Source organism: Gopherus flavomarginatus, chromosome 1 (genome assembly GCF_025201925.1).
Source record: "Gopherus flavomarginatus isolate rGopFla2 chromosome 1, rGopFla2.mat.asm, whole genome shotgun sequence".
Taxonomy (NCBI): domain Eukaryota; kingdom Metazoa; phylum Chordata; order Testudines; family Testudinidae; genus Gopherus; species Gopherus flavomarginatus.
In genome coordinates this window covers 22,923,317-22,948,888 of record NC_066617.1, presented here as the reverse complement: position 1 = coordinate 22,948,888, position 25,572 = coordinate 22,923,317, and the positions used below count along the sequence as shown (strand labels likewise).

Below are 25,572 nucleotides of genomic sequence, written 5' to 3'. Positions count from 1 at the left end.
TTCCCTCACCACCAAGAATCCTTTTTTGCAACTTTCTTTCCCTGCTAGCAGTGTGAGCCTTCCTGTAGTCAAAAATCATAAGAACATAACATAAGACCATAAGAATGGCCATACTGGGTCAGACCAAAGGTCCATCTAGCCCAGTATCCTGTCTACCAACAGCGGCCAATGCCAGGTGCCCCAGAGGGAGTGAACCCAACAGGCAATGCTCAAGTGATCTCTCTCCTGTCACCCATTTCCACTCACTGACAAACAGAGTCTAGGGACACCCTTCCTTACCCATCCTGGCTAATAGCCATTAATGGACTTAACCTCCATGAATTTATACAGTTCTCTTTTAAACCCTGTTATAGTCCTAACCTTCACAGCCCCCTCAGGCAAGGAGTTCCATAAGTTGACTGTGTGGTGTATGAAGAAGAACTTCCTTTTAGTTGTTTTAAACCTGCTGCCCATTAATTTCATTTGGTGCCCCTAGTTCCTGTATTATGGGAATAAGTAAATAACTTTTCCTTATTTACTTTCTCTACATCACGTATGATTTTATGTACCTCTATCATATGCCCCCCCTTAATCTCCTCTTTTCCAAGCTGAAAAGTCCTAGCCTCTCTAATCTCTCCTCATATGGGACCCATTCCAAACCCCTAATCATTTTAGTTGCCCTTCTCTGAACCTTTTCCAGTGCCAGTATATCTTTTTTGAGATTGTAGTGGGGTGGACCCCCGCTCCTGCCCTGAAGGGTTAAAAACAGCCCTGGGAGCAGGCTGTGGCTGGAGAAAGCAGCTTTTAATCTGGGCTGATTGGGGGAAGGGGCTGTAGCTGAGGCCACACCCGAAACAGAATCAGCTGGCCCTATAAAGGTAGAGAAGCCAGGGGCAGAACAGTCTCTCTCTAGCTATAGGGGGAGATGGGCCTGGCTGCAGGGAGCTGGACACAGGGTACCTAAGTGAAGCAGGGCTGGGGAAAGGCAGAGGAGCTGGGGAGCTCCAGCCTGGAAAGCCCCAGGCTGCGGCCTAGCAGAAGGCCAACAGGTACTGGGGGTTGCAGAGGACAGCCCAGAGGTAGGCCAAGGCAGCAGGTCCAAACCCAACCTTGCCAGTGATGAGTAGGCTGCAGGGCCGGCTCTACCCATTTTGCTGCCCCAAGCACGGCGGCACGCCACGGGGGGGCGCTCTGCCGCTCGCCGCTCCCGCGGCTCTGGTGGACCTCCCACAGGCATCCCTGCGGAGGGTCCGCTGGTCCCGCGGCTCAGGTGGACCTCCCGCAGGCATGCCTGCGGATGCTCCACTGGAGCCACGGGACCGGCGGACCTTCCGCAGGCACGCCTGCAGGAGGTCCACCGGAGTCTCCTGCCGCCCTCCCGGCAACCGGCAGAGTGCCCCCCGCAGCATGTCGCCCCAAGCACGTGCTTGGCACGCTGTGGCCTGGAGCCGGCCCTGGTAGGCTGATACTGCAGTCTGCCTCAGGGGCTAGACAATGACTGGCAGTATCCGTATACTGAGGCGAGGTGGGGATACAGGATGGGGGTTTCCCAGGGTAGGGAGACCCTGAGAGAAAGGGGTTACTGCCAAGGGGCAGCACCCCATGTAAAAAGGCACTGGGTCCAGGGAGGGACACGGGGGCCAGAGGACAGGTGTATCAATGGCCTGCAGAGGGTGCTCCGGAGTGCGAAAGAGCTAATTCCTGGAGGCATTGCCGAGGTGAGTCCGCTCATCTACAGAGATGAGGAGACCATATCTGTATGCAGTATTCAAGATGTAGGCGTACCATGGATTTATATAAGTGCAATAAGATACCCTACGTCTTATTTTCTGTCCCCTTTTTAATGATTCCTAACATCCTGTTTGCTTTTTTGACCGCCACTGGACACTGCGTAGATGTCTTCAGCGAACTATCCACAATGACTCCAAGATCTTTTTCCTGATTTGTTGTAGCTAAATTAGCCACCATCATATTGTATGCATAGTTGGGGTTATTTCTTCAAATGTACACTACTTTACATTTATCCACATTTAAATTTCATTTGCCATTTTGTTGCCCAATCACTTAGGTTTGTGAGATCATTTTGAAGTTCTTTGCAGTCTGCTTTGGTCTTAACTATCTTGAGCAGTTTAGAATCATCTGTAAACTTTGCAACCTCACTTTTTACCCCTTTCTCCAGATCATTTATGAAAAAGTTGAATAGGTTTGGTCCTAGAACTGACCCTTGGGGGATTCTGAGAATTTACCATTTTTTCCAACTCTTTGTTCCCTGTCTTTAACCACTTCTCAATCCATGAAAGGACCTTCCCTCTTATCCCATGACAACTTAATTTACGTAAGAGCCTTTGGTGAGGGAACTTGTCAAAGGCTTTCTGGAAATCTGAGTACACTATGTCCACTGGATCCCCTTTGTCCACATATTTGTTTGACCCCTTCAAAGAACTCTAATAGATTGTACTCCCCCCTATTATTGAGTTCTTAATTACGATTTCCCTTTACAGAAACCATGTTGACTTTTGCCCAACAATTTATGTTCTTATAGATGTCTGACAATTTTATTATTTACTATTGTTTCCACTAATTTGCCCGGTACTGATGTTAGATTTACCGGTCTGTAATTGCCGGGATCACCTCTAGAGCCCTTTTTAAATATTGATGTTACATTAGCTATCTTCGAGTCTTTGGGAACAGAAACCAATTTAAAGGACAGGTTACAAACTATAGTTAAGTCCCGCAACTTCACATTTGAGTTCTTTTAGAACTCTTAGATGAATGCCATCTGGTCCTGGTGACTTATCAGTTAATTCCAAAATCTCCTCTAGTGACATCTCAATCTGTGACAGTTCCTCCGATTTGTCACCTACAAAAGCCGGCTCAGGTTTGGGAATCTTCCTAACATCCTTAGCTGTGAAGACTGAACCAAAGAATCCATGTAGTTTCTCTGCAATGACTTTATTGTCCTTTTGTGTATCAATCATCCAGGGTCCCCATTGGTTGTTTAGCAGGCTTCCTGCTTCTGATGTACACCAAAAAAATTTGTTATTACCTTTTGAGTTTTCGGCTAGCTGTTCTTCAAACTTCTCTTTGACTTTTCTTATTATATTTTTACACTTAATTAGACAGTGTTTATGTTCCTTTCTATTTACCTCACTAGGATTTGACTTCCACTTTTTAAAAGATGACTTTTTTCATCTCACTGCTTCTTTTACAAGGTTGTTAAGCCACGGTGGCTCTTTTTTAGTTCTTTTACTGTGGTTTTTAATTTGGGGTATATATTGAAATTGGGCCTCTATTATGGTGTCTTTGAAAAGCGTCCATGCAGCTTGCAGGGATTTCACTTTAGTCACTGTATCTTTTAATTTCTGTTTAACTAACACCCTCATTTTTGCATAGTTCCCCTTTCTGAAATTAAATGCCACAGTGCTGGGCTGTTGAGGTGTTCTTCCCACCACAGGGATGTTAAGTGTTGTTATATTATGGTCACTATTTCCAAGTGGTCCTGTTATAGTTGCCTCTTGGACCAGCTCCTGCGCTCCACTCAGGACTAAATCGAGAGTTGTTTCTCCCCCCGTGGGTTCCCGTACCAGCTGCTCCAAGAAGCAGTCATTTAAAGTATCGAGAAATTTTGTGTCTGCGTTTTGTCCTGAGGTGACATGTTCCCAGTCAATATGGGGATAATTGAACTCCCCCCCTATTACTGAGTTCTTAATTTTGATAGCCTCTCTAATTTCCCTTAGCATTTCATCGTCACTATCAATGTCCTGGTCAGGTGGTCAATAATAGATCCTTACTGTTATATTCTTATTAGAGCATGGAATTACTATCCATAGAGATTCTATGGAACATGTGATTCACTTAGGATTTTTACTTCATTTGATTCTACATTTTCTTTCACATATAGTGCCACTCCCCCCTCCTCCATCCACAACCTGTTCTGTCCTTCCGATATATTTTGTACCCTGGAATGATTGTGTCCCATTGGTTGTCCTCGGTCCACCTGGTTTCTGTGATGCCTATTATATCAATATCCTCCTTTAACATGATGCAGTCTATATTATTTAGACTTCTAGCATTTATATACTAGCACTTTAAAAAATTGTCTCTGTTTATTTGTCTGCCCTTTTCTGATGAGTCTGATTCTTTTTTATGTGAAAGTTTCTCATCTAACCTGGCCCACACTTTATCCTCTTCCATCCTCTCCTCCTGACTAAAACCTAGAGAATCTCTATCAATAGACTCTCCTCTAAGAGAAGTCTCTGTCCGATCTATGTGCTCCTCTGCAGCAGTCGTCTTTCTCCCATCTCTTAATTTAAAAACTGCTCTACAACCTTTTTAATGTTAAGTGCCAGCAGTCTGGTTCCACTTTGGTTTAGGTGGAGCCCATCTCTCCTGTATAGGCTCCGTCTATCCCAAAAGTTTCCCCGTTTCCTAATGAATCTAAAGCCCTTCTCTCAACACCATCATCTCATCCATGCATTGAAAATCTGAAGCTCTGCCTGTCTACCTGGCCCTGCGCGTGGAACTGGGAGCATTTCTGAGAATGCCACCATAGAGGTCCTGGATTCAGTCTCTTCCCCAGCAGCCTAAATTTGGCCTCCAGGGTGTCTCTCCTACCCTTCCCTATGTCACTGGTACCTACATGTACCATGACCACCAGCTCCTCCCCAGCACTACACAAAAGTCTATCTAGATGCCTCGAGAGATGCCAGTTCGCCTTGACATCAAGGGTTGAGAGGAAAGAGTGGGAAGAGAGACAAATCCAAACACTATTTCCCCTAGTTAGGCAGTCCTACCACGATAACTTTATATAGGCTTATTTTCTGACTATACAGTACCATCCTGATTTAGTATCTTCATGTTAGCAGTCAATGTTTTTACATAGCCACACACTTACATCAAAGTAAATGTATCAATCTACTGGGGAATAGCATGGGCTGTCAACGAAACATACAAATACTTCAGAAGCACACAACTAAACTTAAATTCATGTTATAAAATATTATTATTATTAATTAGTTGTATTGCAATAGCACTGAGGAGCCTCTGTCATGGACCAGGACCCCCATTGTGTTAGGTGCTATATAAACACACAACAAAAATGAAGTTCCCTGCTCTAAAGAGCTTACAATCTTGGCTTTTTAACATATATAGAAGACATTTTGAAAGCTGTATGTTGTAAGGAAAGCTCCTTGATTCAGCAAAGGACAACTGAGTTTGAGGGCCATTCTTGGTCATATGTAAACGTTGGGCTATTTTCTGCCACTAGATGGAGCCATAATTCCTGTGTACTACTTTCAGACTGTCCTGATCAAGAAGTCCTGTATTAAAATCGCTAGACTATATGCCTTTTTTTGGAAAACAGCTGTCACCTCACTCACCCTATTGAAAGTTTTTTTGGTGCAATATTAGTGACTTTTCTTGTGATGCCTTGTGATGTGCTGATCATTTCACTGGTAGTCCATTTCACAAATGAAAAATTCAATTTAGTGCAATCCTGCAACATGTTAAGTAGTTTCACAGCACTCACTGGCTTTGGTGGCAGTTGAGGGAGCTGACTATCTTACAGCCGTGCTCTGACACTTCCATGTCGTTTTCCCTTTTTTTTTTTTTTAAGCAACTAAGTACAAGTACATAACATGGATAACCCCTTTTGCTGTGCCCTCCCAAAAAGAAAGCTATTATTCATTAACCAGATTGTCAAATGGTGTAAATCAGTTTTGGTTTCAGTGACTTCAACAGAGCTATACAGATTTACACCAGATGAGAGCCTGACCCAAAGTCACAGAATTATTTAGGGCTGGAAACTGGACTGAGAAACAAAAAGTTAACTTTGCATCTTGCCTAGTTTCCATCTACTGCTGCTGAGAATCCATCTGAAGTTGTGTTGTAAGGTTCTGCTTCCATGGGAGTTTTGGAATGCTGACACTGGATTAGGCCCTTAGCAATTTAATTTTTGGGCAGATTCTGCTAACCTTATGTATGATTAATACCTTACTTGATTTCAATAAAGCTACTTATAGAGCAAGGCACTACTCAATGTGAGTAAAGATGTCAGCATCTGGTCTTCATGTTTTACATGGGGCTGATGTTGGAGAGGAACTTTAATTCTTCCTCCCAATCTTGATCTGCACCTATTCAACTTCCTATGTTTGCTAGTCATGAAACTGTTTAAATACAGAGGTGGGCAAACTATGGCCACATCCAGGCCATGGGACCTTTCTGTCCGACCCCTTAGCCCCTGGCCCGGGAGGCTAGCCCCTGCCCCTCCCTCACAGCCTCAGTTCACTGTGCCACGGATGCAATGCTCTGGGAAGCAGGATTGTGAGCTCCTGGGGCAGTGCAGCTCCAGAGCCCGGCCTGACCCGGTGCTCTGTGCTGCACATTAGGTGGCGCGGCTGCCTGTCATGGTGCAGCCATGCCACCAGGCACCAGTGCTCCAGGCAGTGCGGTAAGGGGGCAAGGAAAGGGGTAGGGGGTAGGATAGAGGGTAGGGGAGTTCGGGGAGTGGTCAGGGGCCACGGGTGGTCAGAGGGTGGGGAACAAGGGGGTTAAATGGGGGTGGGAGTTCCGGGGCAGGCAAGGAGAAGGGGTGGTTGGATGGGGCAGGGATCCCAGTGGGGGGCAGTCAGAAAGGAGAGGAGGGGTTGGATGGGGCAGCAGGGGGTAGTCAGGGGTGGGAGTTAGGGGGGCAGTTAGGGGACAGGGAGATGCTGTGGATGAGGCAGGGGTCCTGGGGGGGCTGTCAGGGGGTGAGAAATGTGTGGGGGGTCAGATAGGGGGCAGGGGCACCAGGCTGGTTGGGGAGGCACAGCCTCCCCTAACTGGCACTCCATACAATTTCTGAAACCCAATGTGGCCCTCAGGCCAAAAGTTTGCCCACCCTAGGGTGACCAGATGTCCTGATTTTATAGGGACAGTCCCGATTCTTGGGTTTTTTTTTTCTTATGGGCTCCTATTACTCCTCACCCCTTGTCCTGATTTTTCACACTTGCTGTCTGGTCACCCTAGCCTGCCTCTGGTTTAATACATTATGTGAAGCCCATGGGAAAAAAAAGCTATCAAACTGAGCATGAAGTTTTTTTTATTGACGTCAAAGTGATTTAGCTTTTTCCAACACTAAAGAAGATGAACTCTTACAACTGATTTTAGGTTTTTTTTACCTAGTTATAAATATCACCCTATCACCATAACTCTATGTACTTAACCTTCCAAAAAATTATCTAAAACATTGCTGAAAATTTTTTAGAACACTTATAAACAAATTTAATGTATCTACTGTACTTTAACGTTGAAACTTAATTTCCATTATAACATAATGATTCTCTTTGTTCTTTTCATTGTTAGCTTTACAATAATAGTCATGGTAGCATCTCCCTCTAGTGGGCTGCTAAGAAGTTATACCAATACTGTTATCTATATTTTGACACACTTCCACCATACGAGGAACATACTTTAGTATGTTACTCAGATCATCGGTGCTTTGGTATATTAGCAATAATGGTAGCTCAGAGTTTCCAAACTAATAAACATAACATGGAGAAAAAGACTGAGCTTTCTTTATGAACCCTGATGTCTCCATACACTAGTGTTCTAGACCAGTGGTTCTCAAAGCCAGTCCACTGCTTGTTCAGGGAAAGTCCCTGGCGGTCTGGGCTGGTTTGTTTACCTGCCACTGAGGGAAGGGAGCTGCAGGAAGGGCAGGCAGCACATCCCTCAGTCCACGTTGCTTCCTGCAGCCCCCATTGGCCTGGAGCGGCGAACCACAGCCATGGGAGCCATAATCGGCCGAACCTGCGGACACGGCAGATAAACAAACTGGCCTGACCTGCCAGGGGCTTTCTCCGAACAAGTGGTGGACTGGCTTTGAGAACCACTAGTCTAGACTCATACTGCTGAATCTTGTGTTCTGAAACATATATCAATATTTTTATTAGAAGCAAAAGGTCTCCTGTATCTTTACTAGCCAATGACACTGTGTTTTGCTGGATATTAGGTTAAAAAAAGGAAACAATATTTTATGCCTAATAACAAGCAATGAGCGTTATTACTTTGATCATCAACCTCTGTGTGGGCTTAGCAACACTGTGAACTTCTCCTAATGTTAAAATAAATAGGTATATCTCGGTTAATTTTATTTATCTCCTAGAACTGGAAGGGACCTTGAAAGCTCATCAAATCCAGCCCCCTGCCTTCACTAGCAGGACCAAGTACTGATTTTGCCCCAGATCCCTAAATGGCTCCCTCAAAGATTGAGCTCATAACCCTGGGTTTAGGGAGGCCAGTGCTCAAACCACTGAGTTACCCTCTCCCCACGGCAAACCCTAAAGACAGCATTCAGTTATGCTGTGCCATGTATAGTTTTAGATTTTCAGGAACTGTAGTCTCTTCCAACTACTTTGTACCTCTGCTTATTTCTGTGCAGAAACTTTGTCCTAGATGTCTTTTTTTTCTTCTTCCTCATTTTCATCTTTACCAGGAGCATAGGAAGCAATAAACATTTTGAAGGGCTAGCATGGAAGGTAATGACAGCAATATGAAAGAAGCTCAAATATTGCAGCCCTTCAGAGCAGGCAGGTTCCTGACTCTATGGGGGCGATCCCCACAGTTCTATTCATTCTGATTTACAAGGCTTTGGACAGGGCTTTTTAATTTTTACTTAAATTGCTACAGGAATTTGTTCCAGGTTGCTGTTTTGGGGACCCATTTCATTTAATTTTCTTTCATGGGCTTAATTAGTAAAAAATATTTTTAATCTTTTATGCAAAGAACCAAAACAAAACAAAACAAAAATTAGAGGAAGTAACTGACCATCCACACCATATGAAAACTTGCAGAAAAATGAAGATAGGAGCGGACATCATGGCAGAGGCACGACTCGTTGTGCATATAGGCTGATCCTATTAACAACAGGCAAAGTAGCAAGTAGAGGAAAGGAAAGAAAACACAGGAAAAAAAGACATACAAGATGAGATTTCATGCAGTTTGCTGGCAGTTAGCAGAGTTAATGTGAAAGCATCCACTCAAGAGCAAGAGAATCATAGTGAATACTGCAAATAAACTTAACCAAAATAGTCCACTGTTACAGAGAACACATGATTTACACATCAATTAGCACATCAAGCTAGTGAGCAAGAGTTGTACTTTCACACACAATAACACCTGGACTGACATCTGTTGGAAAAGTTTATACGTTTCTAACTGTTTTTCAGTCCCTGTGGAAGCCAATTTTTTCGCAATTGCTGATCAAAAAGAAAGGTGTTTTTTTTTTTAACATAATACTTTGTTTGTAAACACAAGAGGGTTTGAAAGAAGATGCGTTCAGTCCCAAGGCTTAGGCTTGTGTAAGCATCATGAACATCTGAGACATTATGTCTCCTTGGATTTAGCTATATCAACACTCAGCACATTGTAACAACAGGATCAAACAGTGATGCTGGCAATTGCTTTTACATAATCATTTGTCTGGTCCCCTTAGTTGAAAACAACCCCTCTAGATATCTGGCTACTAACTAAGGGAAGGACAGGTTTAGGAATGTAGACAGGTATTCAACGTGAAACAATGAATAGTTCCTAAAAAAGTAAAAATTTAATATTAAATTGCCTTCTGCAAACCCTTCATAGCTATTAACTCATTTGGTGTAAAAGCAGCTTCTAAAAAAATTAAATCTACAGTTTTGGGGTCAAATGCTTCAAAATGCCAAGTACCCTCAATACCCACTGTCTTCACTGAAGGCTAGAGAGCTCTCTTCACCTTGCATGATTGGGTCCTGAGAGAAGACAGCATTATAGATAAGGAGTAACCACTGAGATTTGCATTTTTAGATAACACACAGTTCAACAATCTATCAGTTAAGATTTGACATAACATTTTGGATTGCTTTTCTCTATTTCATACAATATTTAAAAATGAAAGCGAAAAGGCTAACAAATTATCCCTCAATTTTTTCTTCCCTGAAGAACGGATTTGTATTCCTAAGAGGCATGACATCCTGAAATAGAATGTTTTAAGGTCCAGATTTTTAAAGGCATTTAGGTGCTTAGCTGCCTTTAAAAATCTGGCCCTGTGTATCTTTTCAGTATTCAGAAATACAAATGAACAAAGCTTATAGATTAGAGAAATAACCAGGATAACCATCTGAGTGCTTCTCAGAGCCATGGGGGAATTGTCTTTGGCATCATCATGTGCAGAGCACTAGATTTCTTGACTTACTACTATTGCCAGGAATCATGTGTGAAAGTGCAGTGTTTACAAGAAAGGCAGATAAGAAAGCAGCTGTTAATTTTCTGTTAATCATGGAACATTTGAAATAAAGTGACTATGGTTCAGCGCGAAGAGTATGTTTAATGAGAGATAGGTTACATAATCAGATGTCAGGTACACTAGAACACAGGTTTTATTGTTGTTCTGAAACATCTCCTATAACTGCTTTTACATGGAAAGACACTATCTCAGAATCTTAATGACTTAAGAGTTCAACCTTACCCCCTTATCGTTATCAAAGCAGACATCAGGCCCCTTTCTGTATCTGGGCTGCTTCACCATTTCACAAGGATTTGGCCCTTCATCTGATCTTTGGCTAAGGAATGTAACATTCTTTTCCTGCGTACAACACATTAGCAGTAGCAGCAGCAACATTTTGTTTTTATTTTTACTATCACAAGAAGTTAAAGTAGTGTCAAATACTTATGGCCTCCTCCATGACACATGCTTTGCCAGCTATGGCTTTGTGATGATGTTGGTTGCATCACATCAACCGCCCACTGTTAGTGTTCCCTATTAAAGAAAATGGAATTAATAGAAACCAAATGTGCTTTATTTTGACTTTAGCAAGACTTTTGATACTGTCTCACATGACCTTCTCATAAACAAACTAGGGAAATGCAACTTAGATGGAGCTACTATAAGGTGGGTGCAAAACTGGCTAGAAAACCATTCCCAGAGAGTAGTTATCAGTGACTCACAGTCAAGGGCATAGCGATTGGGGCCCCACCAGGATCAGTTCTGGGTCTGGTTCTGTTCAATAATTTAGATAATGGCATAGAGAGTACAGTTATAAAGTTTGTGGATGATACCAAGCTGGGAGGGATTGCAAGGAGGATTAGATTAAAATTCAAAATGAGCTGGACAAACTGGAGAAATGATCTGAAGTAAATAGGATGAAATTCAATAAGGACAAATGCAAAGTACTCCACTTAGGAAGGAACAATGAAGTTGCATACATTCAAAATGGGAAATTACTACCTAGGAAAGAGTACTGTGGAATGGGATCTGGGGGTCAGAGTGGATCAGAAGGTAAATATGAGTGAACAGTGTAACACTGCTGCAAGAAAGAAAGAAAGAAAGATCATTCGTGCATGTATTAGCAGAAGTGTTGTTAAGCAAGACACAAGAAGGAATTATTACACTCTATTCTGTACTGATTAGGCCTCATCTGGTGTATTGTGTCCAGTTCTGGGTGCCACATTTCAGAAAAGATGTGGACAAACTGGAGAAAGTCCAGAGAAGAACAAAAAATACGATTAAAGGTCTAGAAAATATGACCTCTGAGGGAAGATTGAAAAAATTGGCTTTGCTTAGTCTGGAGAAGAGAAGACCGTAAGAGGACATGATAACAATTTTCAAGTAAATAAAAGGTTGTTATAAGGAGGAGGGAGAAAATAGGACAAGAAGCAATGAGCTTAAATTGCAGCAAAGGAGGTTTAGGTTGGACATTAGGAAAAACGTCCTAACTGTCGGAGTGTTTAAGCACTGGAATAAATTCCCTCGGGAGGTTGTGGAATCTCCATTATTAGAGATTTTTAAGAGCAGGTTAGCCAAACACCTGTCAAGGATGGTCTAGATAATACTTAGTCCTGCCATGAGTGCATGGGACTGGATTAGATGTTCTCTTCCAGTCCTACGATTCTATGACTTATAGGATAATCTTCCAGTGCTCCTAAACAAGATAATAAAGATACACACTGCAAGACTGTATATGGGAAAAACAGATAATCTAAAACCAGAATGCTTTACTACAATGATAGGAGGGGTTCTCCTATCACTATAGTTAATCCTTCTCTCCAAAAGGTGGTAGCTAGGTCAACAGAAGAATTCTTGTCTATGCAGTGGCTTAGGTTGGCTTAACTATGTCTCAGAGGTGTGAATTTTCAGATCCTTGAGAAATGTAGCTACAGCAATTCAGTGTAGACCAGCCCACAATAAGGGACAAATATTTTCTTTGGGTTTCAGCTTTAGAGTGCAAAGGGAAACAGATGAAATGGCATACTCGGGGTCACTAGTCAGATCAATGGCAGAAAAAGGAATAGGACCCAGGTCTCTTGAAACCTGGGTAGTGCCCCATCCACTGAGTTATTCTGCTTCATACAGATTGGGACAATTCTATGCCCTGATGCAAGCCCTCTAGACACACCATGGAACTGGATCTTGAGGTTAATATTTCACTTTTGCAACTGTCCGAATGCAAGACAAGGCACAATCCAGTTTACTGTATCAGGGATGCAAGATGGCATGGGATTTGGTCCTAAGCCTAAAATGTTAGAAAATAAATAAATGAAAAGACAACATACGGTCAATTTCTTCCCTAATTTACATCTTAGCAGTATCCACCCACCCACTGATGCCAGGGTGGTTTATATGTGATGAGATTTATGTTGTGGGAGAAAAGAGAGTGAGAAACAGGGATGATAACTTAAAAGGCCATCAGCATTAGCATATTCCTACCAGACAGCAGGAAATGGAACCTAATAAACACCTACAGATGAATAGCACTCCCATCTCTGTGCTGTCATGCTACATCTGCATTTCACAATGGGCCCTGGTTATGAAAAAGAAAGCTTGGCTTACTGTAGCTCAGGTGAATAATACATATAAGCAGTTCATTTAGTGAAAAATTAGTCCAGCCAGCTAGTCAAGCTTTCATCTACTGCCCCTAGCTCTGTGATGTAAAATGCCCTATGGGAAAGTTATGCTGTTTCTTATTAAACTTGCTTTATTTTGTGCAGCAGGCCCTGTACGTAACCTTAGACAGTACCTGTAGTTAATCAAACTGACATGGAACCAAGCTGGTCAGAGTAGCAGCCTACATTTACCTGGTGCTACAGTGCCCCTGATCCTGCTTCCACTGATATAACCTCCCTTTCACTGGAAGTGCAGACAGAATTCCAGTATCGTAATTAATGTGATACTTAACGTTTCAGTATGTTCATAATCTCCAACATAATCAGCTTTATCATCAGGTACAGGAGTAGCAATGCTTTTATGGGGATTTGCAAATCTCTCCTCATGGACCTCTTTGCATGTCAGGAATATGTATTTCTGGCCACAATATTTTTCTACTGTCTGGGTTAATCGGACAGATTTTGGCCCCTTGCCTCAGCACCTGAACACCACTTCAGTGTGCATAAGGGTCAGAAAGAGTGTAAGGAGAATTGCCTTGGCACAATACATGCTGCCCTATGCTGCTCCTGTCGCTATGGCCTATGGGATGCCTTTACCAGGGATGGAGATGAGAAGGAGAAGCTATAATCCTGAGCAGCCCATAGACAACAGAGGGAAAGCTGCCATAATTCAGAATAGTGCACTGGAGGCTAGAGGGAACTTGTGCTAAGTGCTCTATATTAGAGCCCTCCATGGGACTATTTTTTAAGTCTCATTCCCATCCCATCCTGCAATACCCATTCCCAGCTGCTCCTGCATTGTTTCTTTCATTTTTATCCTGCTCCCATCTGGGAAAAGCCTTAGATCCTGAAAATCCCACAAGAGACATCCACGAAAGCTCATGCTCCAAAACTGTTAGTCTATAAGGTGCCACAGGACTCTTTGCTGCTTTTACAGATTCCCCCATGTTACTAAAAAACCAAACTAAAACAAAAACCACCCAAACAAAAAGACAGTTGGTTAGTATAGACAACTTTTACTATTAGAAGAATAAATCAAATCTTGCTTAAACCATATAAAAATACTTTAACTCCTGTTATAATCGATATCAAATCTCTTTTTATCCCTCACTTAAATTTAAGTATTAAAACCTTTATTTAAAAAAAAGAGAAACTTGTTTTACAGAAATTCTATTTATGACACACCGAGAGATTTGGTGTTTCTACAAATTACCACCGCCTAGTTTTTTTGCCCACTCAATCCTGCAATGAAGTACATTTTACTTGCTATTATAGCAGCCGGCCCTGTGGGAACTGTGGGATCCCAGTCCCATCGCAGGGCTCTGCTCTATACTCTGCTTGTATTCCCTGCTCTGTGCCTCCTGCAGTCTATGAAGAAGCCCCAGCTCTGGCAAACAGACTTACTGCAGCCTCCATGGCCAGAACAGCTTCCTCCCCAGCAGAATGACCTACGGGCAACAGGTGTTCCTGCACCCTGCAGTGTGTCAGAAACACTAAACAGATTGGTGGGGCCTGGTCCCATTACCCCTGTCTTGGGCTGTGCCTTCTGGCTTGTGCGTTTCAGCAGAGGCATTTCTCTTTACCCTGTCAGCTCTACTTAGAATGGCCACAGACCCCAGAGCACCCAATACACGTGAATAGGGGCTTTTCACTTCTTACTCTCTCCTCATGGTGAGGGGAGGGAAACTAGCAAGTGATTCATGCTTAATGGTCTTCAGCACCTCAGGTAGCATGTAACTGTTAAGCTCTGGCCTCTCCCCTTCTATTTCTTCAGGTCAGTCACCAAGCTGTGTGACAAACTGAGGGGCTTGGGATGCACCTTCTGGTTCTCTGAAGAAAGGCCTGCTACCTGCAAGTTGCACCAATTGCAGGATACTATGACAACATGCCATTATACACTTCACTGATGGCTGCCCCAACCGATGGACAAGTCATTCCAGTGCACGGGCTTCAGAAGATTTTGCCTGGTAACACAGTCTGGGAACAGGTATTAGGACCAGCATATGAACTATATGCACAAAGAAATTCTTAACACTTTGAAATCATTCCTGTTTAGTCTATGCTATGTTTGTTGTATACAAAATGTATCTAATAATCATCTGCTGACTCAGATACTATAGTGATGTGTGTCACAGAAACATATAAAAATAGGCCATATTTCTCCAAATCCTGTTCTAATATTTGGTCAACATACATCAGTTTATGCCACTAGAAGTTCTGACTTTAAAGGATACCCGGCTTTTCTGCTTGCAACAATGGCTTTGGGTCACAGGAGCGGCACATCCGTTGGCTGTCACTAATTATAAATACTAGATTGGTGTGTGAAAGCTTTTCTGCATGATAAAGTCTGAAAAAGAAACACAACTCTAGTTAAAAAAAGCAAACAATATATCTTCAGGGGCTTGTCACATTAACTAAATAGATCACAGGTAACACAACTTTATAGATTGAACTAGACTGCTATACAAGGGACAGCCGGTCTTTTTTAAGAATAGCAAGGACCAGTCAAGGGGAAATTTTGTAATCTTTATTGACAGGAGTGTTGTTCTACATTAGAGCAGATGCTGTGATTAAAAAATGGAAAAAGGGCACAGGGTGACCTTATACCACTAAGCAGCAAGTTGCATGCTTGCTAAATCAGTAACTCCACTAAGAAGTGAAACCTACAGTTCAGCTACAATTTCTCTACTGCCAATGTGGCGTGAGAAGAAAAGCCACTCTAAACAGGAGAGGAAATGAGGGTTTAATATGAGTAGTGAGAATATGGACGTCTTTAGAAATCCGAATGAACCTTTTCAGTTAGAATATAATGTATTTGAGAAACACTGTATCGAACAGAGATATGATATACTATAGTTAAGAGAATTTATGCACTTCCTTGGCTTATTTTCAGGTGTTTATACTGTATACTTAAGAAACAGCTAGATGGATGGCTAGACAGATGTAAATAAGCATCAAAGTGAACTGAGAAATAATGTAAAATTCAGCGACAAAGAGAATATTTTCTAATTGCTGAAGAAAAGCTTTTATGTTGGTCTGAATTTAGAGAGCTATTTATGTGTAACTGGCTTCCTGACACACTTGCGTACATCTAACAAAAACAGGCAAAATGTATCCTTTAGTGTAAGTGGACAAAACTTCATTGACCTCGGTGGAGTTTATCCCAATGGCTAAATTTGACCCAACAACTCCTTCAGGTCATCTGTAATTTTACAAATGACTCATTCACACTAGTGGGCCATTTTAGGGGCCCAAACATCTCTTCTGAATACATTAGTGAAAGAGAATCTCTGAAGATGGCTCTGTTTCTGTCCATAGCAGCACGATTCTACCCTTTATGGAATTCAGTATTTGACCCTGTGTTGTGATTGTGTCCAATTCCTTGTGTGTACATTGCTGGACTGAAATACCCTATGAAACATTTTCCAGGTGTTCTTCAAGGCTTGGCTGTTTATAGCGGTTCTATTGTCTCCAACACTTTTAGAAATTGCTAACAACTGTCAGCCCTTGTTTCTGTAGGCTATGGCATGAGGCATAGAATTGTGTGTACGGTTATTACGCTCCAGGGGAAGGGTGAGCAGAGACCACATGTAGGCAAATATGAAGGGAAGCAGTAAGCATAAAAACATGCTTACTTTTTGGCATGGAGTGGAAGAACCAAGGCTTGAGACCCTTGCACATCCACTCCAGTATTCTCAAGAGTGCCAGATTAAAAAAAAACAAAACTACAGAACAAACCAGCATGGAGGAGACAAGGATTTAAATACAATTCTCATCATGCTAATGAGGTGCTCAGCTCTGTGTTTCCCACTCTGACTTCTCTCTCTTGCTATTGCACAGCCAGAAAGTATCAGAGGGTAGCCGTGTTAGTCTGGATCTGTAAAAGCAGCAAAGAATCCTGTGGCACCTTATAGACTAACAGATGTTTTGGAGCATGAGCTTTCGTGGGTGAATACCCTTGCATCTGAGGAAGTGGGTATTCACCCACGAAAGCTCATGCTCCAAAACGTCTGTTAGTCTATAAGGTGCCACAGGATTCTTTGCTGCTTTTACAGCCAGAAACGTTCTCTTTAATAAAGGTAATGCTGGTGATCGTTTCTTACCTTGTACACTTACATCACTTGTGCCATATCTGTGCTGTGCTATAACACATCCTAAATGTCCTCTCTTTTATCCATTTGTAGCTTTATGTTTCTTTAAGGATTTTAAACTGAATTATCACAAATCTGTCTACACAGAGGTCTTCAAATGTCTCCTTTTTTTGAATATGTTAATTCTATGGTAATTTTTATAATCTTTCACTTACGAAAATCTGTCAATCTAATAACAAGATAGAAGAAATTTTCAAGTCTCCCAAAACAATATTGAGATTGTAACCCCTTTAATGAAAGCAGCAGCAGCGCTATTGGACAACTCAAGGCAAAATATGAAGAAGGTGATCAACACTTTAACATTATCTGCATTTAAACTGATAATGGAATGCACAAACCCCCCCCCCCTCAGTTCTGAATATCTTTGATAGAACTCAAGAATTTCAATTAATAAATTAGAAAAAAATACAGTGAAAAAAATTAGGATTAAAATGTATTAAACACCAATTATCCTATTAAAAGATATATGGAGACAGTCTCAAAAACAGAAAAACACAACTTAGGGTAAAATGATTCTGTGCACTATTATTACTGTTTCAATCTATACTAATACATACATATACATTCTGTCATGTATGTACTACACTACATACATGTATGCATATCTTTATCTTTCTTACATACATGTGATAAGGTTATGACACAGTATAGTTTATCCTTCAGACAGTAATGTAATTACCTCCTTCTAAGATTAATATGCACAAAAAAGGCTCCTCTTTACATTTTGTATTCGAAGTTGAAAATTTACCTGGAACAGTTTATACAGTCTACAATCCCACCAAAGGATTTATCATCATTTTCAAAGAAATACTGAGTTTGTTCAGTAATGCAGCTCTGTTTGGATAGGATAGTAGCGTAATCGTCATCATCTGATTCCGCTGAGGAGAAAGAAAAAAGAGAAACACTTTCAACTCATATAGTGGAGTGAGTGGAATTTGGGTGGTACCTTGATTCTTATCTTCTAGTTCATTCAAAGTTGGCCCTTTAACAAACCTGAGTCTTGCCTTACCTGCCTCGAGGAAACGTGGAAAAGTCAGACCCAAAAACAGCTGTTGCAAGATAGACCTGAGCACAGAAAAATAGTTTTGTAATGAAATAGTTATTTACCTCTCCTTTAAACATAACTTTGCTAATATGGGAGCCCTGATTGTTTACAGGAGACCCTAAATACCACTGGGATAAAAATAATGGTTAATAACAACAGCAACAACATAGCTTAATTGCACTTACACCAATGAATATGAATGTGTTTCTTTAATATCTTACATTTTGTCAGTCACCCTCTTCTTCCCCTTCAGCTATTGTCCCACATTATCTTTTTATTTGACAATCAATATTCAGTGCCCCTTTAACTCATAATTCAGCTAGCAGAGATGCTGAAGAGCAGTTTAATTGTCATCCCTTAAGATCTCCGCAGAATTTTAAACAGGAATCCTGAGATATATCTCACATTTCAACTAACTAGGATGCCTTAAATGACAATAGTTATACATAGCTCTAAGAGGTTTCTGGTATTTTCCACTGATTAAGCCTCACAACCCTCCTGTGAGGCAGATAAATGCTGGAGTATTCTAACCATTTCATATAAAAGTCATCTCTGTGATGGCAACTTGTATTTCTATCTCCACTTCTGCACTTCAGCCTATCTCTGTCATTTCTTCCTCAATGCTGCGAAAAAATTAAGGTTAACTCAGATAATACTAAGCTCCTATTTTTCTGCGTTCATGCCCACATCACTCCTATTTCAATTATTGGAACCTCCTCCTCTGGTTCGTCTGTCATCCACAATGCCCAACCCCTGCTAGGGTAACCACTATAATTAAATTCCTTCCCTCATCACTCCCTCTCTTTGATTCCCTCCCCCAGCTCCTTCTTCATTAACTTTAAACTTCTTGTCCTCACCTTCCAGGCCTTACTTCTGCCATCAGATCTGTCCTAGTCTATTATTGTGGCACCCTACTCCCTCATATATTCTACTACTCATAAATGCCAGTCTTGATGAACCTTCAAACTGCTTCCTCCATAGCCTCATATATTTGTTAAGAAAATATATATCCCAGTTATTTCTGTGGCTAGCGCTCTGCAATACGGCATCAAACATTGGGTTTGTTTACATAACATCCAGACTGGGATTACTGCATGGGCCACCTGCTTGTCTGTAGGGATGACGAGAAACCTCATGTCATTCAACAGTGACTCCACTGGCTGACCCAGAAGGAAGTCCTCATCAAGCCCTTTTTAGCTTGAAAGAAAGTGATCACAGAATTCACTGAGGATGAGAGAGAGAGAGAGGAAGCCTGAAAAAATGGGGAAGAGCCTCAAAGTTCCCAGAGTGCAGAAAACAGAAGATATTTACTTAACTGATGCTTCATGCTCCCCAAATAAGGTTTGAAAATTGTTACTCACTATCCTATTCAAAATTTTTGCCCGAAACATAACAGTTATCCTTAACCCAGCTTCTCCTATTTCTCTCCATTTGCTTTCACTAGCTGCCTTGCTGAAATGCACTCTGATCAGCCCTTTCTATTCCACTTCCCTAATGGCCTCTTAGCCTGCTTGTGGCCTAGATTCCATTTCAAAAATTTCCAATGAAAGCACTTTCTTGTGGCGCTTTCAAATGAAACTCTGTGGAAAACAAGACCCAAGTCTAAATTGAGTCCAGACCTCTGAGTTTGATTTGAACACTGATAACCCAAATTTCTCTGTTTGAGCAGAGCTTAGGTTTCATCCCTGGATCATTTCCCGTCTCTGGTTTTTGAGGTTAATTTTTGTTCTAGAAAACAAAGATCTTAACTGCTCCTGTTAACTAAATGTAAACAATAATAAAAACAAGTATCTAAAGTCTGCACAGTGCCATCTGTGAGATAACTGCTCTCTCTATATTTGTTCAGCTGTGATATATTGCAATGCTTACCTCCAAATAGTGTAAATTACCTACTATTGTGCCATAGAATATGCACCACAAAACTTTATCATGAAGGACAGATAATCTCATAGCGTAAAATTCATACCAGTGCAGAAGGCCTGATGCCGACCATACCACTTAAGTCCCAATTAAATTTTTGCCACATGGTTTTGGTATCGCCGGGGTGCTTAATCTGTACCGGGCTGAATTTCATTATATATGCATTATGAAACTAGCAAAAAATTGTTTGTGGCTATTGCTAATTACTGCACAAATTTAATTCCAAAATGAGACAAGACTGTGGTGTGGAGTTTTAGATCAGTTTCTATATTTATTCGGTATTGTGTTTAGCTAAATATAGTAACCACTAAAACAGTTAAGAGGTGAAATCCTGACTTCGCTGAAGTCAATCCCAAAATTCTCACTGAGTTCAAGAGAACCAGGTTTTCATCCAGTAGTTCTAAAAGTTAAAATTGACTGCCATTCCCTCTTCCCTGTTCTATGATAGTCTCCAAGGTATATGTTGCTGGAACATTACCCAACATTCCTTTTGTTCTTGCAGAGGAAGTATAGTTTTGTTTTTTAAATTGAGGAAAGGAAAAAAAATGGAAACAAGCTGTTACACTATATTGTTTTACATGTGGCTTCTTCCTTGAAACAGTATCACTAGTTGATAGTATCTTCGATAAAAAAGAAAATGAACAAAACAAATTGACTCTTTCAATGAGCAACTTTCAGTGACTTACGTTACCAAACAATGCATTTTAATGGCATCTGGTGCTCTGAAATAGGACTTGCTTATGTTTTCCAATAGATGCCCTTATGTGCTTAACAAAATGATTCAGACACACCTCAAAAACTGACTCTTTCTCAACTTACTTGTTTAATCATGCACTTGAAAAAGAACAATCTAGTGTACTGAATTACAAATTGAACAAGCCCATCTGAAAGCTGCATGGCAGCATCCTAGATTAAAGATGGCTCAACCCAAACCAACTCCTGCACCTATGCAGTTTGTTTTTTTTTAATATGGAGATATACCTATCTCATAGAACTGGAAGGGACTTTGAAAGTTCATCAAGTCCAGCCCTCCTTCACAGCAGGACCAAGTACTGTGCCTGACAGATCTTTGCCCCAGATGACCCCGTCAAGAATTGAACTTACAACCCTGTGATTTAGCAGGCCAATGCACAAGCCACTGAGCTATCCCTCCCACCCTTAGCTTGACAACAGAGAATTACAAAGTCTGGGAAGTCTCATTTTGCTTTAAGATTAATAAAATGAAGTTTTCAAGGAGTCTGAGGAGGTTACTAAAAATGTTCATTGTATGAGGCTGCAGAAGTAGTACCAGCCCTTAAGACTCCAGAATAGCTCCTAAGAATTCAAAAGTCTGTTATTATCATACATAGCCACTATAGAAAGAAGAAACTAATTGTTACCAAATACATTTTCTTTTTGCTGAATTGTTAATTACGACTTTGGTATAAACATTACCAGAATATTTGAACTTACCAGGCGGCTGCAGAGGCCCACCATCCGACATGCAAAATATCTGCTACTGTAGGCTACAAAATGAAGTACAAAGATTGCACCATTAGTACAAGCATCTGCACATAGGTAAGGGGAATGCTGATTACTTGGCGAGGGGATACTGACCACGTATACAGAACGAAGACCAGCTCCTTGCTTTGGTTCTTCTTCGGGATCACACACAGACTGATAGTCGTAAGACTTGTTAAAGGCATATAAGGACATGTTAATGAGATTTCGCATCAGGTCAGGGTCAATCTCACCAAAGAATCGTCCAATCTGGTGCAGAAAATTGTAAAAAAGATGAGTTTAAACACTTCTAAACTGACGTCACATGATAAATAATATACATATAATTTACATATACTGAACAATGCTGCTGAATTAAAAGAAAGTATAAATCCTACCATTTTTACTATGGGATATATGGTGATAAATTACAAAAGTCCTTCATTTTATGTTAATTTTGCATTTACTTTACATTCTATAAAATATTAAATTGTTTTCCAGACCTCCTCAGGCAAAACTCTAAATGACTTCAGGGGAAGTTTGGCCTGATTTACAGCTAAATGATGTGGTTCATTGTTATTATTATAAATAATATAAAACCCATAAGAGACTTATTTTTCACAGGGGCATCAACCTATTTCCATATCTACTCTGAGTTTTTAGGTTTTTCTCCCTATGAACAAATGACTGCACGTGCAATATTTTAGGTGCAAATTCCAAGGCCATTTTTGAATATTCAACTCTTGATGTGATTAGACGGTAGTTTGCATTTCCCCCTAATGTTTGTACACATTCCATCAACAGTTACCCAAATCTGTTCACTTGCTATCTCAGTAACTCCTATATAGTGCTTACCTCTTTTTTTCTAGGTGGAAAAAAGCAGAACCAACCAAAAGATGCTTCTGTGGCATATTTACCATATAATTCCTGAATTCTGCCTTGAGGAAAAGTAGGCTGCTGCACCCCACCACAGGGGGAGCCACCATCTTCTCCAGAGATCAACATTTCCCATGCTCTGGCTTTCCAGCTGAACTGGGATCTTACCTTCCATTATGTAACTGACTATAGTTGTGTCTCATCAAACAACAGTTACTGCACTGCAACGTTGCACTGTGATGTCACAACACCAAGACATGATGATGGTGACGATAATATGTTGCAGTCTCATGAAATAGATTCTTTATGCAATAATTCTTCAGTGTAACAATTAGATTTGATAGAAAAAAAATTCATAGGAACTCTTTTTTTGATGAAAAATGGCTTTTTGAGTAAATGGACACTTTCCACAACTGAAAACCAAAATATTTTTGTTTTTTTTGACAGAAGCTCTAAAAAGTACTGGAAAAAAATTATTTTTTTTCATAGAAAAATCTGTAACATCTTCATGTTCTCATACATTAACACAGAATAATTCTGTGCTCCAGGCACTCACACTATGTTATCTCTGTGTTTCAAGCAGTCTGTCTCAGGGAAACGATGCAAACTCTTCATCCCATTTCTTATTCACTCCCTTAAATCACTACAACCAGGGCCACATTAGCACAGGCCCAGACACGTCAAGTCACTAGTAAGACAGTGATAAAAGCTAGCAAATTATATTAAATTTGAGATTTGGCAAATTTTCTTTGTGGTTTGGACATGAGTCTGTGATTCATCACCCCAAACTCTGATAACCGTGATTCAGATAAACGAAATGAGGTAAATGAACAGCCACACTCTGTCTTTGTACAGTGAACTTAGGTTAACAGGTCATTTTTAATTATAAAACTCTCTGTCTTAATGGAGAAGTAAGTCAATCTCATGTTTAACTGCATGAATTTAAAAACACATATACCTGTTGGGTATATTCATCCTGATTTGACATCAAAAGAAATCCACCGTCATCAAGAACAACACAATCCAGGTGCTATTACAAGGGAGGAAAAAAAAGTATCTTTTTGAGGAAAGATACAGAAAACGGTTCTCTTTCCAAGCAGCCAGACACAACAATCCCTGAGAAAAGGCTGACATTCAGCATTTCAGATATATCTTAAAATCAATGTGGCCTGGACTGGAATGTCCCTTTTCAAAAGAAATCAGCTTCGCAAGAAAGAATCTGCACATTTAACCTAGTTTCCAAAGACCTAGAGGTTTCATGTAAAACTTTAGTATTTGGAGAACTTCACACTCATTGTTCCCTTGCTCTAGTAACTATTGTTTCATCCACTAACACCTGGCAAGCTGTTTTCTGATTTAATCTCTGTTATTCAGAAAGTATAAGTAGGGGAGACTATGTTCAGGACTCTAGGGCATGAGGCCAATAGCCCTGAATCCATAAGTGTTGCAAAATTTGGATCAAGGGACCCACTTGTGGCTTAATTTTATGTAACTTGTTTTTGTAAATTATTTGTTCAGGATACTTAACTAGCCCTAAGAGTGCAATGTCCTTACAAACCCCCTTAATACATGGATCAGAGCTCTGATAAAGGGATTTCAACTTTTGATTTTGTTTTAGCTCACACTTAGAGATCATTCTGATTTGTAGTTTTTATAGACTCATAGACTTTAAGGTCAGAAGGAACCATTATGATCATCTAGTCTGACCTCCTGCACAATGCAGGCCACAGAATCTCACTCATCCACTTCTATAACCAACCCCTAACCTATGTCTGAGTTACTGAAGTCCTCAAATTGTGGTTTGAAGACCTCAAGCTGCAGAGAATCCTCCAGCAAGTGACCCGTGCCCCATACTGCAGAGAAAGGCGAAAAACTTCCAGGGCCTCTGCCAATCTGCCCTGGAGGAAAATTCCTTCCCGACCCCAAATATGGCGATCTGTTAAACCCTGAGCATGTGGGCAAGACTCACCAGCCAGCATTCAGGAAAGAATTCTCTGCAGTAACTCAGATCCCAACCCATCTAATATCCCATCACAGTCCACTGGGCATACTTATCTGCTGATAACCAATGATCAATTGCTAAATTAATTGCCAGAATTAGGCTATCCCATCATACCATCCCCTCCATAAACTTATCAAGCTTAGTCTTAAAGCCAGATATATCTTTTGCCCCCACTACTCCCCTTGGAAGGCTGTTCCAGAACGTCACTCTAATGGTTGGAAACCTTCGTCTAATTTCAAGTCTAAACTTCCTAGTGTCCAGTTTATATCCATTTGTTCTTGTGTCCACATTGGTACTAAGCTTAAATAATTCCTCTCCCTCCCTAATATTAATCCCTCTGATATATTTATAAAGAGCAATCATATCCCCCCTCAGCCTTCTTTTGCTTAGGCTAAACAAGCCAAGCTCTTTGAGTCTCCTTTCATAAGACAGGTTTTCCACTCCTCAGATCATCCTAGTAGCCCATCTCTGAACCTGTTCCAGTTTGAATTCAATCTTCTTAAACATTGGAGACCAGAACTGCACACAGTATTCCAGATGAGGTCTCACCAGTGCCTTGTACAACGGTACTAACACCTCCTTATCTTTGCTGGAAATACCTCGCCAGATGCATCCTAAAACTGCATTAGCTTTTTTAACGGCCATATCACACTGGCGACTCATAGTCATCCTATGATCAACCAATCCTCTGAAGTCCATTTCCTCCTCCGTTACTTCCAACTGATGTGTCCCCAATTTATAACTAAAATTCTTGTAATTAATCCCTAAACGCATGACCTTGCACTCTTCACTATTAAATTTCATCTTATTACTATTACTCCAGTTTACAAGGTCATCCAGATCTTCCTGTATGATATCCTGGTCCTTCTCTGTGTTAGCAATACCTCCCAGCTTTGTGTCATCTGCAAACTTTATTAGCACATTCCCGCTTTTTCTGCCAAGTTCAGTAATAAAAAGGTTAAATAAGATTGGTCCCAAAACAGATCCCTGAGGAACTCCACTAAACCTCCTTCCAGCCTGACATTTCACCTTTCAGTACGACCCGTTGTACTCTCTCCTTTAACCAGTTCCTTATCCACCTTTCAATTTTCATACTGATCCCCATCTTTTCCGATTTAACTAATAATTCCCCATGTGGAACCGTATCAAATGCCTTACTGAAATCGAGGTAAATTAGATCCACTGCGTTTCCTTTGTCTAAAAAATCTGTTACCTTCTCAAAA

General features: G+C 40.9%; 1 protein-coding gene across 4 annotated transcripts in view; it reads right to left on the bottom strand.

Moving 5' to 3' along the window:
- Positions 1–25,572, bottom strand: part of CACNA2D1 (calcium voltage-gated channel auxiliary subunit alpha2delta 1) — a 613,296-nt gene that overhangs the window by 5,044 nt on the left and 582,680 nt on the right. For 2 of the 4 annotated variants that reach the window (XM_050936799.1, XM_050936800.1), the window contains exons 31-38: positions 23,306–23,377; positions 21,589–21,741; positions 21,445–21,497; positions 18,037–18,092; positions 17,776–17,905; positions 15,111–15,223; positions 10,463–10,545; positions 8,788–8,876 (exon numbers count right to left, since the gene is read on the bottom strand). In XM_050936799.1, the coding sequence (XP_050792756.1) occupies positions 8,788–8,876; positions 10,463–10,545; positions 15,111–15,223; positions 17,776–17,905; positions 18,037–18,092; positions 21,445–21,497; positions 21,589–21,741; positions 23,306–23,377 (749 nt within the window). The remainder of the gene's footprint in view (positions 1–8,787; positions 8,877–10,462; positions 10,546–15,110; positions 15,224–17,775; positions 17,906–18,036; positions 18,093–21,444; positions 21,498–21,588; positions 21,742–23,305; positions 23,378–25,572) is intronic. The other 2 variants (XM_050936798.1, XM_050936801.1) reach the window with 1 other exon arrangement.